Source organism: Sarcophilus harrisii, chromosome 1, assembly GCF_902635505.1.
Source record: "Sarcophilus harrisii chromosome 1, mSarHar1.11, whole genome shotgun sequence".
NCBI lineage: Eukaryota > Metazoa > Chordata > Mammalia > Dasyuromorphia > Dasyuridae > Sarcophilus > Sarcophilus harrisii.
The window spans coordinates 357,834,622-357,854,575 of NC_045426.1; the positions used below are offsets into that span (position 1 = coordinate 357,834,622).

Sequence of the window (19,954 nt, forward strand, 5' to 3'; positions counted from 1 at the left end):
ATGCTCTAGACAAAATTTTTAGATATCCCCTCATATAAAGGGCAAATTAAAATTTCCCCAACTGTCTTTGTTTCATATAGGATCCTCTTGGAGGTATGGGAAAATTTTTTTCTGGGTCTCTATAACAAAGGATGGCCAGAATTTACACTAATGTACTAATGCCATTTTAAGGGAAATCCAAATAGAGTTTATAATTCACCCCACATCAGGACAAGCAGGCTAACTTTAAAATATGAATGGAAACAACTTCAAAGTGGTATGAGATTCCCCTAAATGATTAAGTGTTTGTGATTGATTACTAATGGTTTCCAGGCTTATTTCCCATGAATCTGTTGTCAATAAAGATTCAAACATTCTCTCTGGACTCATGTTGCAAATAATGCAAACATTCTAAAACTAATTAAAAATAAAAGATGGATCTTTGTGAACTATCATTATATTCTATGTAAATTTAGGTATCTATATATCAGAGATCCACAACCCATACAGCTTAGTCTGGTTAGCCTCAGTACTTGTAATAGGTACTGTACAATCATAAGACAGATATTAGCAAATAAACATTCAAAGAAACGTTATGACAAAGAAAGTGGTATAACTTTAAAGGAAACATAACTGAAAATTGCTTACTTTATAATTTCAGTCTAAAACAAGAGGGGAAAATAGCCTGAATTCTAGGGTAACCAATAACAAAACTCCTGGATGGAGAATCTTTCTAGTGAGTCCTCACAAATGCCGTGGATCTGATATTTATCTCAGATGAAACTCTCATATATGAGGATAAGAAGTTTGTTGAGTCTTCATTAGGTATCAGAATTTATAGGACATGAAGTGATAGATTGATTAGCTTTACCTACCTAACTTACATTGATATACTTGCTTGATACTGGAAAAATACAACTATGCATTGTAGTTAGTAAATCATTGCAATTTTTTTTCTTGCCTTTAATACTTTGCTGGAAATCTTCAGCCCTTTGTCATTCTCATTTATAACTCTTGTGACTATTATGGCAAACTGCCTGTTTGCTATGCCTTGTCGATTTGTTTGTTGTTTAGTCACTAGAGACTTTTGAATAAAGCCATATTTATTTGTATTGACTTTTGACATTCTTTGGAGATGAAATTAGACTGCTTATTTGCCTTTGATTTACAATTAATGGTTCTTGCCAAAGCTGAAATGCAAATAGAGGTTCCTTACAAATGTTGCTTCTGACAGAGACTGAAGAAGAATTTAATTACCATCTGGAAACCACATAAGGTATGTGTCATACCAAGAAATCAAGAATAGACACATCTGAGCAAAAGGACCTAAGTTAGCATAATCCTTACTTTTTACTTTGCCAGAAATTAATAATATGCCATCCCCATTCTTACTTTTAGACGATTTCCTTTCCTTGCCAACCAACCACCTGCCTGGTTGTTGTTGTTGATAGTTAACTTATGACCATTCATTTCTCAGATAATGGGTGAAAAACAAAGCTTGATTTATGTACATTTTCAGCTTTATTAACACTATTATCCTCTATTTACCCTACATGTAGGAAAATTGGACCACATTCTCTGTGTCTTAATCTTTCCTATCTCTATAGCTTTCCCCCTCCTATTCCATATCTTTGCTCAGACCCTACCATCTCTAAACAGAAACAGTGCTCATCAAATTCTACCCTCTTCCCATAGCCTTCCTGAATATATCACGCTGAAAGCTATCTTCCTTTTCTTGAGCTCTAATTATTTCTTCCTTCTCTTAAGAATGTATCTTAATTGTATTTTAAAACATGCTATCATAGAATTTTAGAATTGGAAAGACTGTCAATAGCCATCTATTCTAATCTATACTAAAAACTCTCATGATACTATATTAAAAATGGTTATTTCTTCTTGTATTTAAAGACCTCTAATGAGATTGACACATCTCTTTAGGGACTCCAATCAAATCCCTTTTAGATTCTTCCAATTCTTAGAACTTATTCCTAAAGTAAAGCTTAAATTTTCTTCTTTTCAGCGTCAACCCACCATCTCTGCTCCTCAAATGATATGAACAGTCAGTTTTATTCTCAATGTATTTCACTCAATGCATTTGCCATACACAATACTGGGTATTTTATTCATTTCAATTTCATTTTAAACTTATTTATTTATAACTCTATTATACTTGATCCCCTCTATTAGATTTAAAGATTTATGCGAGAAGGATCTATTTATCACTCACACTTTTATTCCCTTTATTCCTTGGTTCAGTGCCTTATCCAGAGTAGGTACTAAATAAATGTTTGTTGAAGAAAATTGAAATAACATAGAAGGTAGTAACAAGATAAATAATGGAAGAAATGGTTGTTGTTAAGTCGTTTTTAATCATGTCCACTTCCATAACTCTATTTGGGATTTTTTTTTTTTGGCAGAGATACTGGTTTGTCATTTTTTTTTCTCCAGTTCCTTTTGCAGATCAGGAAACTGAGGCAAACAGGGGTTAAGTGTCTTGCTCATGGTCTCACACAGTTAGTATGTATCTAAGGTCAGATTCGAACTCAGGAAGAGGTATCTTCCTTACTCCATGCTTCACTGTGTTCCTTAGCTGGTATCAAATTAGAAATTGCCATGTTTCTTAAAAAACAGTACTAAAGGATCAGCCAATGCTGTACTCATTGAAATGACCCAAAATGATGATACATTCCAAATATGGACTCAAAATCTTCTATTTAAATCAAATAAAAAAGATCCTTTTAAGGTAAGCTGTAGATATATAGCATAACATCTAGGATGAGAATATCATTGTGAGAGAAGTGCATACTTATTTTTTAAAGTTAGTACATAGATCATTAATTTCATTGAATAACTTCATCATTATTATATATTATGGGATAGGAAAAAAGACAGAATGAAGGAGAGAGATAAGGAAGTTTTGAGTCAATTTTCTTGGCAAAGATGTCAAGTCATTATAGAGTAAACAATATTCTGTGTTCTTTTCCACACCTAATCCCAAAGGTAGATATATTTTATCTGAGTTATTGACTGTCCATAATATATAAATTTATAGAAAGATATGGATATAACAATTTTTAGCTTCTTTGCAAGTACTTTCTCCTGTTCTAAGATATCAACCCAAGTTCATTTCAAGCCAATCAGCCAGGACTGAATCCCTTCAATTTTGAAAAAAAATTGGACTTCTTTACAAAATAATTTAATATCTGTATTATACTTTGGAGAGGAAGTGCTCCACAGTATACTGTACGATGATTTTAGAATCAGGAGATTCTGAGTATAATTCCTAATTCTAACACATAATATCTATTTCACCTGGGACAAAATAATAACCCTCTCAGTGCCTCAATAAACTTTCTAAGACAGGATATTACAACGGAAAGAGCATTGCCTCTGGAGTCAGTACTCCTGGATTCAAATCTTGCTTCTAAAGCTTACTGTGACTATGACCTTGGGCAAACCTTTCTGTCCTTCTATTTCTGCATAAGTAAAAAGAAGTGGGACTATATAATTTCTGTGATCCTATCCAACTTCAGATTTCATATTTTGGAGTTACAGAACAATTACTAAATCTGCTCTGGTAAAAGGAATTCTCCTGCTAGAAATTTTCTACATCAATGAAATTATAAATCTGGACAAAATGTTATACCTAAAAAGATTAAATAATTTATATACCAGCTTTTTAAAATTGTAATTTGTGACCTCATATAGGGGTCTCATATCCAAATGGTGGGGTTGCAAAATTATTATTTATTATCAGTAAATGTTTGATTTGTATACCTATAATCTGCAGTCATATAGAAATTTCTCAGGTGAAAAGGGGTCATGAATGGAAAAACTTTTACAGAAAAAGTGAGAGTGTCAGTTTAGGTTGATTACTCATGCTCATAAAGGCTAGGAAACTACCTCAAAAAAGATGAAAGTGACAGAAATTTAGAGTTTAAGAAGATTCTAACGTTATGCTTGTATGGCTTTGTTTAATTTCATTGGCAATTCTTTGCTTGTAAAGGAAAATGAAAGATGATACTCATGGTCAGGTACATAGGGTGAGAATAGTTTACGATAGGTGGCATAGTAGGTAGCTGGGTGACACAAGGAATAGAATACTCTACTCCAATTTAGGAAGAACTGATTTCAACTCTTGCCTGAAGCACTAACTTACTAGTTATTTGACTCAATTTCCCATTCATAAATGGTAATAAAAATAGAATCTCCCTGGAAAGATTTTTTTTGGTGTGTGTGTGTGTGAGGATCAAATAAGATAATACATGGGAAACATTTTGCAAAAATGAAAGTGCTCTATGAATGCTAGTGTTACAATGATGATGATGTATTTGTTTTGCAAGTATGTTGTTAAAAACAAAATATGATTAATATGATTATACAGAAGGACCCATCTATTGGGTTCCCTCTGCATCTTGCTTTCCAGCTTTCACCTACTTTCTCTGCTGGGCTGAGGACCGTCTGGTGCATATCACAGCTACAATCACCACCACCAATACTGTGATGACCCCAACAGTGACGACAATGATCACAAGCAAATTGCTGTTCTTCTGAGGAGTGACGCTGCCATGTGGGGGGTGCATCTGTCCTATTGGTGGCTCTGGAAGAAGACAGAAATACAATGTTCAGTACCTGTGGCAGTCAAATCCTACTAGGCTCAATCAGGTAACTATGATTAATTATGTAACTAAAATTTCTAAAGTGGAATGGGAAAAAATAATCTCAGAGGAAATGGCTAAATTGTTGCTATTAAGTGGGAGAGAAGGAAAATGAATGTTACTTTGTTCCACAGAAATTATTCTGTGATATAAATTAAAGGTCATGGTTTATGAGGAATATCTTACTTATTTGATGCTTCCAAAGATAAATTATTTGACACCCTGTACTCACAATTTACTTCCCTCCCCTCCTTAAGAAACCATCTTTAAAGCACATATAATTTATAATCTGCCAAGAATGTATGAATTCTACTTAAAAAGCAGTCACTGGGTTCAGGATGGTGTCATAAAGTACAAGATATTGATGTTTCTGAATACTGCATCATGATAACATTGTAGGAAATATTTAAAGAATAATGAATCAAGAGTAGGGCTTTTCTAGTGGATTAATGCATAACTTGGGGAGGCTGATGGCCCTTGCTGAAGCTGCTTTTAATACCAGTTGGTGATTAATTTCCAAGAAATATTCTATACTAGGCAATTATTGCCAGGTATATAGCTTTTCATTTACTTTAGAAAGCATTTCTAAACAGCCAATTCCCCAAACATTAACTGAGAGATTGCTTAAATTAGTTCAAAGTCTCCCACCTTGATTAAAAATCACTACACATGAGTTATGGACTCATCCTACTGCATATATAGAGGGTTCAGAAATAGAGACCAAAATAAATGAAAGTTAAACTCCTCTTATAACTATATCTATCAATCTCACCTTTGTCTTCACACTGAAAAACTCAATATGGCATGATTTTGATATTTTATAGGGCTCTGCCTTAGGAAAGATAAAATGGTTTTTAATTTTAAAGATAAAATGGTTGCTCCATTATTCAGTGGAAAAAGATGGGAAGAAAAGGAAAAAAAAACAAAAACAAAATATCTTATGATATATCTTGAATCTCAGGAAATAAGGCTCATTAAAAAAATTTAAGTCATATTTTTCTCTAAAGAATCTCAGCTACAAATGAAATATTTCCTCCAATACTATTAGTCAGGAATGATCATGGAACAGAAATTATAACTTTCTTAATTATAAATTTCAACCTGTTGTCTAAAATATTACTTGTTGAAGTAATTTCATCATACCCTCTTTAATTAATACATTGATTTGTTTAATAAATTGAACTCTTGATGATAACTAACAAAAGAACTGTGACTCCCACTGTTTATGTGAATTCATATCCAACAATTACTTCTAAACTGACAGTGAACAATTTGATTAGAGTAGAATCTGACAATGTAGGTCCTTCAAGTTTTTACAAAAAAATGTAAATAAATAAATGAAAAATCATATACATATATATATATATATATATATATATATATATTTATATTTCCCTCCTTGTAAGTTTGGTAAGCCCAAATCATGGGAGTTTCATCTCACTTTTCTTATGGCACAGGGAAATATTATACTTAATGTCAGAAAGCAAGGAGTTTGAGTTTGTATAAGTACAATAATAATATATTAGTGCCAGAGAAAAGATGAGAAAATATACCTCCCTCTTTCTTTGCAAAGTTATGTATGTGTGGATATTGTTGTGAAAATTATCTGTGCATATTATCAAACTGAGTTGATATGTTAATTTGTTTGTTGAACTGCTTTTTTATTTCCTCTTTTCATTCTTTTTTCCAATGGATAAGTCACTGGAGATTAAAAGAGGAAAGCATATATTTAGGTGGGTATATAAAAGCAAAGATATCAATGAAAATTTTTTTTGGAAAAAAATTAACTAGGAAAACTTAAGGATGCCAAGGCTTATGTTATATATCTTTGGTTCCAGACTTTTATGGTTATACATAAAGATAAGTGTCAGTTTTAAGGATAGTTTGAAAGATTCTTCACAAAAATGTATATCCCATTTCAAAGGGTAAAAGATAATCAAGAAAATATGAACTTTATGCATAAGACCGAGAAGGTCATAAGTGATACTGTCTTCAGCTACAGTTAAGTAAGCCAAATTCCTGCTCAAACAATAAGAAATTTATGATTCCACAAAATTAGGTTAGAATAATTAAAAATCCTGGCAGATGTCTGACTCCACTAGGGTCAAGGTTGATAATGAATTCTGGATTTGAAGTTAATGAATCAAAACAAGACCGATAATGAATGTTCTCTTCCTTGATGATTTCATCACTTCCCATGGGTTTAAATATCATTTGTAGTCAGATGATTCCCACATTTATACATTTGACCCTATTATCTGTTCTGAATTCTAGACACTCCTCATCCCTTTTTCAGTTGAACCTTGGACATTTTTTGGATATTTTGTTATTATCTTAAGCCAACATTCCCCAAATAGAACTGATTATCTTCCCCACTAAATCTTATCTACTTTATCACTCAGCTTCACAGATATCTTCTTCATGAAACCCTTTCACATCTCCATAGCACATTTTACCTCTGTATCTCCAAACTTCTCGGTTTATCTTGAAGGGATGTAGATTTTTCTTGTCACCCATGTTCTTAGCTGCAGAAATACATGGAGCTTTTCTTTCTCCCATTCCCCCACATCAAAAACAGTTGTCCTGTCTATTTCACCCTGCATCTACAATATGACTTTCTTTCAAAGGAACAAAAAAACAAATCATGCTACCTTGGAGTGGCAATTACACATGTCATTCCAATTCAAGCTCTCAGCACTTCTTGCCAAGGGTTACTATCCTAATAGTGAAAAAACAAACAAACAAAAAAAAACAACAAAACAAAACAAAACAAAAAACAATGACCTCCTATTAGATCTTCCTGCTTCTACTATCTCCCTTCTCCAATTCATCTTCCACATATGAGCCAAACCATCTTTCTAATTCACATGTCTGATCTCAAAAAAAACCTATTCAGTCACTTTCCATAGCCTCTAGGATAAACTCCTCTGTCTGACATTTAAGAAAAGCCCTTCAAAATTTGGCTCATTTCTACTCTTACTTCACACTATCCCTTTTCACAAACCATATGCTTCAGCCAAACTGGACCATCTACAAATTGTTTCTAAGGCCAATACCCAAACTCTCTTCCCCATGTATGCATATGGGTTACTCTCTATACTTAGAATACATTCCCTCTTTGGCCACTTCATCTCAGATTCTCAGAATCCTTGTGTTCCTTGAGACTCACTCTAGTGGCCCGCCCTTTCTAAGGCCTTCCATAAATGAACTCTCTTTGTTACTAGTATTTTTCCTCTTCTCAAATTACATAGAGTTGTACTTTTTTTGTATTTTATTTTTCCAGTACAATGGAAATTTGTTGAGGGGAAGGAGTATTATCTTTTGTCCTTTCTTTTATTTCTTTTTGGCACCCCTACTTTTTAGCAGAGTGCCAAGTACATCATAAGCACTTGGAGGATTTATCCCTTTTGATATTTTATTCTTGAATATATCCTTTTTATATAATTTGATAAATTAATAAAGAATTGTAATTTCATAAAAATAATTGAACTATTATTTTAAAGGTAATCAAGAAGAAACCATTTTTCAAAGCAACATGAAGATTCAGTTATTTTTTTTCTTTCTTTGTAATGATTTAGACATAAATGGTGATATTGTAAAAGATTCAGTTATTATTAATGCCATTGGTTACATTTCTATATGATCATCAGAAAGTTGTCTATGGATTTAACTCAAAAGCAAGATTTGAACTTAATTTTTCCTTACTTCAGTAAAACATTGTATTCATGATGCCATACTGTCATTTACAGATTTTCAAAGTACTTTTATTTACATTGTCACATTTAATTTTTACAAAACACATCTAGTTAAATAAAGGAGGTAATCCTGCCATTTTCATAAATTGATAAATCAGAACCAAAGAGGCTGATGACCTTGCTAACGATTAGCAACTCAAAACCAGGGTTAAGAGTCAGGTGTCCTGATTTCTCACAGTTCTCTTATCACTATACCATGCTATCTTTAGGCTGATAGAGATATCTATTAAATCAGTTGCCTAAAAAATGAATCCAGAAAATTATATCACCAAGTCTATAGAAATATCTGACCTTTAACTATAGGGTTAAAATTCTAACACCCTAGTTCTGCTCTCCTTAAATTTTGTCTCTTTATTTTTAGATTTTGGGTCTTCTTGACTTCCCAAACCTGGAAACTTCTTGACAAATCCATGACTCCTTGAGTACAAATAGAATGATTTATTGGGAGATGAAAGAAATAAGAAAGCAAGATATACCTTGTATATTATTTTGCTTCTGTTTTATTTTTCAAGGCAAATAGCCTTTGAACTGAGAGTGATAGAATGAAAATGTTTAGCAGCAAGTGGTAATCCAAAAAAAGCAATGAGATAAACATGCAATACAGAGTTGACCTTGCTGAGTCAGCAAGTCAAGATGAGTTATTTCCTAAAATAGTGAGCAAAAGAAAAATGCCAGCTATGATTGCTGAGACATTGGAACATACCCTGTTCCAGTGAGTATAGAATATAGAAATAACCGTGGTTCTAGAGAAAGAACACTGATGCTTATTACATATGTGTCCTTGGATAAGTCATTCTCCCTAAACCTCTTTTTCCTCATTTGTAAGATGAGGAATTGGACTAAATGACCCATGAGATCCCTTCTTCTTCTAGTGTGATCTTATGGTTAGAAAAGGGTAACAGTTTTTTTTTTAATTTTCAAAAAGGGGAAAACGATATATGTTATAAACCATAGACCCATGACCTTGATTTCTATAACCCATCATTAAGCAAATGACACATGAATACTTATGACTGAAAGCAGTATTCATTAAAATCCAATATGGTTCATCAAGAATGAGTCATGTAGAACTAATATAATTTTCTTTATTTTGACAAGGTAACTTTACTTGCACATTTGGGAAATGATATAGACATATAATACTTAGACTTCTGTAAAGTTGTTTCATGGTATGCTTGCACAAAGTATTGTGAATCTTAGTTTCTTTAATATAATGCAATTCCTGTAATGGAAGAATCTGTTTCATTTTTTTTTTTTTCTTTATATCCTTAGCACCTAGCACTGTTCCTGTCTCATTCAAGGTGATTAATAAATGCTTTTGTGATTAAGTGATCTCATCAGTTCCCATGATTTCAATTAACATCTTTATATAAATGATTCCCAGATCTATTAATCCAACTTTAATTTTTTTTCCCCAGACCTCACATCAAATTTTGAATTGGATGTCATGCAGGCACCTTGAACTCCATGTGTCCAGAAAAGAAATTATTATTTTTTCTTTAAATCCTTCCCTTCTTCCCAACTTCCTTATGACTATCAAGGGTACCATTATACTTCCAGGTATTACTTCTCATCAAAGTATCACTATCCTTCCAGTCACTAAGGCCTGCAACCCAGGTGTCATCCTTCATTTGATATATTCAAATTATTGCCCATTCTTGCTTTTTGGGCCTTCATAACATCTCTCACATATATCCACTTCTACCATTACCTAGTCTATCACCTCTTAAGTAGACTGTTTAAACATCTTTCTATAGTACTCAGTTTCTGGGCTTTATCTTTTTTTTTTCTTTTTTTAATCAACTTATACTGAAGTGTCAAAGTGATTTTTCCCCCCAATCCATACATCTGACCCTATCATTTTCCTGCTCTATGAGCTTCAGAACTCTCACTATCACCTCTGGAATCAAATATAAAGTCTTCTGTTCAATATTTAGGACTCTTCATAACCTATTATCTTCTCAATTTTCTAAGCTTCTTCCCCTTCATTCCTCACCATGCAGTCTACAATCTAGCCACAATGGCCCACTTGCTACTCCCCACACATGATACTCTTATCTCCCATTTCTGTGCCTTTGTTATTCATCATGCTACAATCTGAAATTCCCAGCCTTTTGTTTTTCCTAGATTCTTGAGATCCTTAATTCATGATCCAACTCTACAGGAAGTCTTTGATAATGCCTTAAACCACCAGTTTTCATTTTTTAAGGGTTTTGCTCCCATTAAAATGCAAGCTCCTTGAGAGCAGTGCTGCTGTTGCTTTGTATACTCAGTGTTTAGTAGAATTATTAGCATGGATTAATATTTAATAAATGTGAGTTGATTTACCACCTGGTTTATTGTCTATATTTTCATTTATTTATCAGTATATAGTGTTGCTTTCCCTTGAATTATATCAAACTGAGGCTAAGATGGGGAAATATGGATTGAATAATAGCATATTTAGGAAGATTAGACTGGTTAAACAAATGGGCCTAAATAATAATAATAATAACAATAATGATAATAATAACAATAATAATAGTTTATGTGCTTTAAAGTTTGAAACAGACTTTCTACATCCATGTGATCTCACTCAAGTCTCACAAGACTTGCCCATGTTATACAAATTCAACAAATTGGGAAACTGATTTGGATAATCTGACCTTCTCTGGGTTATACAAGCAATGTTCCAGAAGTGAGGTTAGAGCACTGTTTTTCTGATCCCAAGTGTAAAATTCTGTCTCTTGTAACATACTGCTTTCTCCAAAGTAATCAAAGTAAAGTCATTTCTCTAAAGTAGCCAATGTCAATCTAGAAAAATGTTTCAGACATATATAGGCATATAATACTTAGATACTTAACACTTAACAAGAATATATCCCTGATCTTGTATATCCCTTGTCAAGAATATATCCCTGATTTTATTCAGCTCAGCATTTCAATGATGACTTGAATTAAAACATTGATAGCAGGCTTATGAAAATACTATGTTACTTGGAATTTGAAGGGATACTTAAGTTTATCATTATAATTATTATCATCTTCATTATTATTATTATTTTAGAATCCAGTTAAAAAAAACAACTCCATAGAACAAAACATTGGGTCAAGTCAACTGTTCTAAAATTCAAAACAAATATCTGTCAAATTCTACTCAGGTTAAAAAAAACAAATGAACAAACATGATATAGGGAGATTTTAATTGGCATTCTTACTCAATATGAATCAATGGTGTGACATAAGAGACAAAAAGCAAATGTTATCCTAGGCTACACATTCAGAAAGGGACAAGTAATAAATTCCACTATACTTTTCACTGCTCAGTCAACATATGGAGTAACATGTTCAATTCTTGGCACCATATTTTTGGAAAGACATAAAAAATGTTGAGCCTGGGAAGAAGAGGCTCACGGGATGATGAAAGTGCTGAAGAATATGTCATATAATGGCAGAAAGAATTGGGTATCTGTAGCCTGGAAAATACTTAAAGCAGATATGATAATTATCTTCAAATATTTGAAAAGCTGTAACATGGGAGGTGAGTAGTGGTAGTGGAAGGATGAGGATTATTCTTTCTGGATCCATAAGGAAGAACTAAGAACAAATATTGGAAGTTACATAGTTAGAATTCATCTTAGGGTAAAGAAATCCTTTTGAAATATTAGAATGATTAGAAGGGAGAATTGATTAACCTGGGAGGTAACATTTCCTCATCATTAAGGATCTTCAAGTAGAGGCTGATTAAGTTGTAAAATAGTAAGTCAATTGATCAAGTATAATTAGTATTCCTTGACCCCTGAAATCCCTTCTACTTCTTGGATTCTGTGACAGCATTCCTAGATTGGTATATCATAGATATGTCCTAGACAGAACAAATTTGGATTTCAGTAAAACATTTTACAAAATGTCTCATTCAATCTTCATGGATAAGATGGGGAGGGGGGGGGGAATGTGAATTATGTTACAGAATAGACAGATGGCTTTAAAACTGGACTTAAAGAGATTAATGTCAACCCAGAGGGAAATTTCTAGTCAGGGTCACAGAGAGCTGTCCTTGGGTCTATTCTGGTTAACTTTTAATAGGTGATTTGGTTGGAGACATGTGTGACATGCTTATCAAGTATGTGAATGACATCAAGTTAGAATGATAGAGTCAGTATTCAAAAATAGTTTGGAAGGGTGGAATGATGGGTCAAACTCAATAAGAAATATGTAATAAGGGCAAATATAAAATCCTACATTTGAATGAAAAATAATAAATTGAGGAAAATGACTAGTTAAGAGTTCATTTGGAGGAGACTGGGGCAAGCTGAAAATGGGTCACCTATGTGATATGGCAGCCAAAAAAAAAGCTCTGTGATGCTAGACTGCATAAAGAGAAACTTCACACCCAGACTAAGGGAGGCAATGATGGTTTTTTTGTCCATTTTCTACTAAGCTTTTAGAAATGAATCCATTTGGGTTAAATAGAAATATACAAATTTCAATCTTTTTTTTTTTTTTGAAGTCTGAAGGGCAATGTGATAACTATTTCTTTCCATGCTGAGTTGCACACACACACACACACACACACAAAATTCTCATTCATCTCTAGACCCTACTTGAGGAGTAGGGCAAATGCATTAGGACATTTTCTAGGATCTCACTGTTACACCTAATTGGAAAATGAGCCCCCTTCCCAAAGCACAAAATATAGATGAGTTATAATTAAAGGGCAAGGGTTTTGAAACAGCATTACTGATTTGCTTGTAATAGCTTGAGCTAAAGCTAAATTGTATAAATCCTATCATTTATCTGCTGGGATAGTACAATAGAAAAAGAGTTATTTCTGCCCTCTTCCTTCCATCTATTTCTGTCTTATCAATCTGTTTTAATCAACCAAAGAGCATATAATAATTTGCTATTCCCTGTAAAGGTTTACCCTTGCACTTTAGGTACTTTGCTCAGTCACTCATTCTACAATGAGAACATCCTGAAACTCCATTAGATGATGGGAGGGAGGAAGTTAACAGCTTTTGTAAAATCCAGCTCACAGTCCTCAGATGCTATCAATCTGCTTCATCTTCACAGCTTTCTCTTGTGTGCTGATATTGTATATCAGGTCAAGCTTAATTACTATTGTATTTCTCACCAGGAGGATTAAACAAATTGAAATAAAATGATGAAATGTTTCATGGGAAACTTTCTCTTTGAAAGATTAAAAAAAGATCCATTATATATGAGTTCCTTCAATTACCATCATTTTCATGATCTGAGGTCTAGAGAAAACATTTGATTAGCTTGCCTATTAATGTCAATTAGGGCTACAGTTGCTTTTCAACCAGAAACTTGAAAGGCCACTTTAAAATTTTAGCAGGGTCAGCTTCATCTGTCAATGTAGATTTTTTTAACTTTATTTTTTTTTTTTAAAGAAAGAACATCCCTTAGGGATTTCTTTTGAATAGAATATAATTTCCTATCTGCTTGGCTTACATTTGTTAAATCTAAAGTACATGTAATAACTGTTCAGTTAGGAGCCAGTAAGAAATTAGTTTTTTTTCCCAATTTTTGTCCTGGTATCCTCTTTAATCTTCTGCCACCCATTGCCCTAATATGTACTTCTCTAGACCAAGGTTCACAGCAATATCCTTGGTGACAGATTCTAAAAGCATTATAGATATCTTGGCAGTAATGCTAATGACAGTTGATTCCAAAGCATTTGAAAGGTGTAAGAGTACTTGAAACTTCCATTTACTCCCCTTTGAGAAGCAGCACAGTATGGTGAAAAGAGTACTGGTTTTGTAGTTTGAAACTAGGTTCAATTTTTTTCTTAGTGCTTGCTACCCTTATGACCTTAGGCAAGTCAGTTAAGCAGAACTTCAGAGTTTCCATCAGTAAAAGAAGGATGTCTGATAAGAGGATTTCTGAAGTCCCTTCTAGATAACAAATATAAGATCTTTTGAATCTATAATCTTTGAACTATCTTGAGATGAAAAATATTTCAATTGTGACTTTTGAACTCTTCCAAATCACAATCCTTCCATTCCTTTTAGGATCCATTCTTTGGATCAAATCTGGAAGGGACCTTAATTTGGTTAAATATTTTCATTTTATAGATAAGGAAACTGAGGCCCAGAGATTTTAAATCAATAACTTTCTAAAAGAAGTAGCCACACGTAATGGGATTTTGACCTGTGGCCTCTGACTCTAGATCTAAAGTTCTTTCTTTTACCCAGAGTGACTTTATAAAAATACCCATCTGCTAGTATGTTGGACTTAATATTCATAGTGGCTTTGAATTCATCAACTTGTGCATAGCAAGGAGGTCAAGGTTTGGGAAAGGGGAGGGTAGAGCCAATGGTAGACTTTCTAATGATGTTGGGGATAGAGTGGAGGATGGCAAAAATTATAGACTGATCAACACTTATATGATTTATATTTATTCAAAGCTTCAAGAAAAATCAAAGATGGTCTCCAATATATTGAATAAACTTCCAGTGGCAAAAATTAAAGACAGACGCAGGATGGGCAGAAATGGATGAGATGGGATCTGCATCATGGCAGGAGACATCAACACTGATGAGATCACAGATTCATCCTTCAAATATTTTCATGAATCATCACAGGCTCCTTGAGCAAATATTTTATATATTTGGACCCTGGATTCCATTAACAAGATGTTCCCAGGAGCTACCTTTTTTTTCTTCTTTTCTCTTTTTTCCTTTCCTTTCCCTTTTTCCTTTTTCTCCTTTTTTTCCTTTCCCCTTTTCCCCCTTCTCCTTCTCCCCTTCCTTCTTTTCTCTTCCTTTTCCTTTTCCTTCCCTTCCCTTTCCTTTCCTTTCCCTCCTCCCTTTTTTCCTTCCTTTTCCTTCCCTCTCTCCCTCCTTCTCTCTCTCTTCCTTCTTTCTTCCCTCCCTCCTTTCCTCTCTTTCTATTTCACTTCATTTCTTTTCTTTTTCTTTCTTTTTTTCTACCTTTCTATGAACGTGGATGGTAAATGCCATCTTTAGGAAAACAGCCGATAGGTAAACATGCTATATCAAGCATAAAATTGGGTAGTACAAAGACAAGCTCACTAACCCTCATTCTCCGGGTTTCTCTATGTTTAGAAAACATAGAAAGATGAGTCTGTTTCTTAGTGTCAATTATATTAAATCAGTAGGAATTAAAATTACAATGATTAAACTTATAAGCTTTGGCCCAGAAGAGCTGTTAAAATTTACCTTGATCCCTTCTTGGCAAGGGTGGTGGATTAGGAGTTTGGAACACTAAATATACTGTCAGACTAGGTTAAATACACTGTATTGACTAGGTTTATTGCACTGCTTTTACTCCTTCTTTTAATATCTATCTAACTATCTATCTATCTATCTATCTATCTATCTATCTATCTATCTATCTATTGTTCCTTACAAGGATGATTCCCAGAATGGAAATAGGAGAAGGATGTAAATATATATGTGTATATATATGGAAATTTGGAGGATACACACACACACACAAACATACACACACACACACATCTCTTTGGAAATTAAGGTGATTAAAAAAAAAAGATATCTGCACCAAAATTTCATCTTCCAAATGTTAATAGCTTCTGTTTGAACAATGCATGACCATAGACAATTCATCTTCACATGAGTGATCTTATTTGATTTTTACCTCATTACAGAAAGCTAGGTCGTATAGGCATTGTTCTTCTAATTTTATAGATAAAGAAATTGGAATGCAAAGAGATTGTGACTTTAATTATTGGTGGTCATATATTTTTCTGGCAGTGAGATTATACAGTAGATAAAGTGCTTATTCTAAAGTGAAGGAACAATGAGCTTAAATCAGACTGCAGATATTTTCTGGCTATGTGATCCTAGGCAAGTCAACTAACCTCCATCTTATCTATAAAATGGGGATAATAATAGCATCTACCTGACGGGGTTGTTTTAAGGTTTAGATAATATAATATTTATAAAGTGCTTTGCAAACCTTAAAGGACCATAGAAATATTAGTTGCTATTATTATTATTATGTGAGCAATTATGGTGGAGCAAGAACTCAAATCTTACTTTTGTATGTATACATCTATATGCACATATATATTTGTATGTGTATACATTTATTTGCGTGTGTATGTATATACATATAAATACATGTATATATATTCAGCACAGTACCTAACATATATACTAACTGGTGCTTCTGAAATGCTTGTTGATTGAGTGATTGATAAGAACAAGACACGTTATTTAATGTAATATTTTTGGTTCAATAGCTTGTGAATTATATAAATGATTATTCAAATTTCTGAGGTATTTTAAGAAAAGAGTATAACACAAGGGGGGAAATTAAATATAACTTGCTAATTATAAAGATTTATCTTTGAGATAAAAATATTCTTCCAAGGTTCTCTGACTTTAGGCTAAACATCCATTTTATTTTAATTTATCAAACCCGATGTTGAAAAAAAACTTCAAAAGTTCTTCATGTATTTCCTTTCTCCAATGTGTCCAACTGCTACTCAATGATGATGAATTTTTAGCAAATAATTGATCACTATTGAGTTTCATTTATCTATTTAACACCCATTATAAAGTGTCCCTGTCAATGGAATTTTGGGGGGTAGACTTTCTTGCCCAACTGGTTAGCCTTCAGCGCGAATTCTTTTTTATTAGCCTAGCTTTTGTTAACTCTTGTAGAATAGCCCCCAAATTGGCTCAATCTTTCACATTTACGGAATTTCTACAAGGCACTTAAGCCCAGAGTTCTTGGCATTTAAAGTCTAGGATGAATTTTTAAAAGACTTCAGGATTAACCAATTAATTATTTAAACTAATCCAATGGAATCTCATTTGCATACTTACCATTAAGTGTGCTTCTATCTATCAAATTTGTGTCCACTGGCCAATAACCTCCATCTCCATGGCGACCTGTTAAGTGAGAAAGAGTGTCAGAAAACCCATGGCAAAGAAAAAATAAAAACTTGAACAAGACCAGACTGGCCACCTCAGAGAGAGCATGACAAATTCAACCATTAGTTGCAAGAAAAGGTTATATTTTCTCTCACCACCTCCTCATCCCCATCTCTCTCTCCTTTTCCCTCTCCTCCTCCCCTTCCCTTTCTTTCTCCCTCTCCTCTCTCCCTCCCTCTTTCCTTCCCTCCCTCCCCCTTCTGTCTCTATCTATGTATAAAACTGTCATAAAATAGAGTATTTCTAAGGAAGCTGAATTACCATCATATGAGAAGCTTGACATTTTTTTCAACTGTGCTTGTTAAAGTGTCACTAAAGGTACAGTTGCTATAGTAGTCAAAATGTCTCTTCTGAACCTGCCAGGACTTACTGAATACCAGGGTCACACCTCATGGGGCAGGTGAAATGGCAATCATCTTCCTACCACCAACAGCTCTAGTTCATTGCTGTCTCCCATTTGACATTTCCTTGAGTGTAAGTAAATTGTCATTATTATTCAACAAAGTGACAGCACATTTCTAGTAGTGTGGTTTGTAGGAACCTACTTTTTATGTGCCACACAGGGTGAGTAAAATTCTCTACTGTATTTGGAGTAAGGGGAAAATGAAGTTTACACTGGTGTGTTCTCATCATTTCTGAGAGTACCAAGACTGGAAGAAGATTTGAACTGCTTTAATCAGTGTCTCATGATAGGCATTTTTCCATTAGTGGCTGAAATGGACTTGTGTAAAAGTGAATGGAGCCAGTTGTCGAACCACTTTCCACACGGAATGCATGAACCTTTGCAATGAGTAATGCTTATTAATTATATCCCCCATTGGTGCATTTTGAGCATATCTGCCATTGATTATTATCCCAGAAGATCAGATATTGGTTACCAAATAATTTACTGGTAACACCAGTTTACGAAAGATAAGAGGAATGACTAAGATTTAAATTATTCTATTATTTTTACACATAACCACATCCACAAAAATATATATCTACACAGAAAATTGATGGTTCTCTGTTAATATATCATGTCCAGAATATGAATATATCTTGCAAATATTTCAGCTGACAGCAATGGTAACTGCAAAGATTGTAAGGTACTTTATCTAATCTCATTTGATCTTTACAATAACCCTGTGCAGTGTGTTGACTTTGGAGTAGGGAAAACCTGGCCTATATTATAATGGGCATATCATTTAACCTCAGTGAGTCTTAATTTCCTCTTTTCTAAAATTGGGACCATTGTACCTAGCTCATAGGGTTATTGGGTGGATAAAATGAGATGTTGCACATGAAGTGCTTTGTACACTATAATACTAAATAAATGTCAGTTACTAATATTATTATTACTGTAGACATTTTTAGATGAGAAAACTGAGGCTCAGAGATTTTAAATGAGTTGACCATATTCTCACAGCTTGTAAATGACTGAACTGAGTTATAAAGTCAAATTCTATTCAATTACAAAAACAACGTTCTACTCACACTACTTCTGTGTAACAAGAGACTATAAAACAATGTTATTATTTTAACACTTATAAAATTTCTGCTTTGTTCCAGTTTGATTTTTAAGTTCTAATTAATTTCTTTCATATTCTATATCCCATACAAGAGAAAAACAAACACAATAATAACTAAACTTTCAATGAAGATTAAAATTAAGTAAAAGTAAAAAATTATGTTTATAATTATAAATAGTTAACTATAACTATAAATAAATATAAATGACTAGCTGACTTTCTAAGATTATTGCAGATAATTCTGCTTACATTGCTTGAATGAATTTCTTCATCTAAAAATTAATGCCACCAATGAAATTATTTTATATGAACTTTGTATTTACCCATTGGTATATATGTTTTACCTCCTGCTCTCTAATATATTATATGGTTTTAGATGGCACTAATTGTTCTATTTCTGTCTTGATGGTCTCTACTGCCATTTTACAATAAGCTTCCACTTTGGGGAAAATTTAAGGGGTCACACACAACCAGTAGGCTTTGCCTTTCTTTAGAAGAGTCCATAGATTTTAGATTAGGCCAGCCAGAAGACTAACAGCATCCACCTCGTGGAAGGCCTCCAAGACAAACAAAAATTTAGAAAGTCTTTGTTCCCTCACCTGAACACGACAGATTTTTTCTAAGGACTTGTGTTAACCAATTTTAACTTCAGCCGGATTTGGTGTTCCTGTGCGTTATAAGGAATTGTCAGCAATGGCTTAACTATTAAGAGGCCTGTTTACTCTTAATAGAATCTCCTTTTCTGTCAAATGGTAGCTCTTCCTATCTTGACTTGTAATAATGAACAAACATTGACATATCTTAAATTATAAACTGAGGGTTTCCTTTCCATAACAATTAACACTAAATGAAGATTCTTTATGTTGAATTGAATATAAATGTCCATTTTTCTCCTACATGAAATAAAGTCCCCAAATAAGCTGAAGCCATGGGACATTATCACATGACCAATGGTCAGAGATTAATTTAAAATAATAAAAAATCTGCCTTGATCATTCTAAAAGAAGGACAAAGACAGCTATGGGAAGACTCACTTTTAAAAGTCCTCAACCTTTTCTAACTCTTTTCAGTTCACTGCTCTGCATATATTCAGCTATTTTTCTTATGTAAATTTTTTCTATGTA

At 33.4% G+C, this 19,954-nt stretch overlaps 1 protein-coding gene across 1 annotated transcript in view; it reads right to left on the minus strand.

Annotated features, from left to right (window-relative positions):
- The window catches only part of DCC (DCC netrin 1 receptor), a 1,389,687-nt gene that overhangs the window by 79,892 nt on the left and 1,289,841 nt on the right, over window positions 1–19,954 (minus strand). Inside the window, exons 22-23 of the mRNA XM_031946063.1 lie at window positions 17,212–17,277; window positions 4,417–4,579 (exon numbers count right to left, since the gene is read on the minus strand). Of these exons, the coding sequence (XP_031801923.1) occupies window positions 4,417–4,579; window positions 17,212–17,277 (229 nt within the window). The remainder of the gene's footprint in view (window positions 1–4,416; window positions 4,580–17,211; window positions 17,278–19,954) is intronic.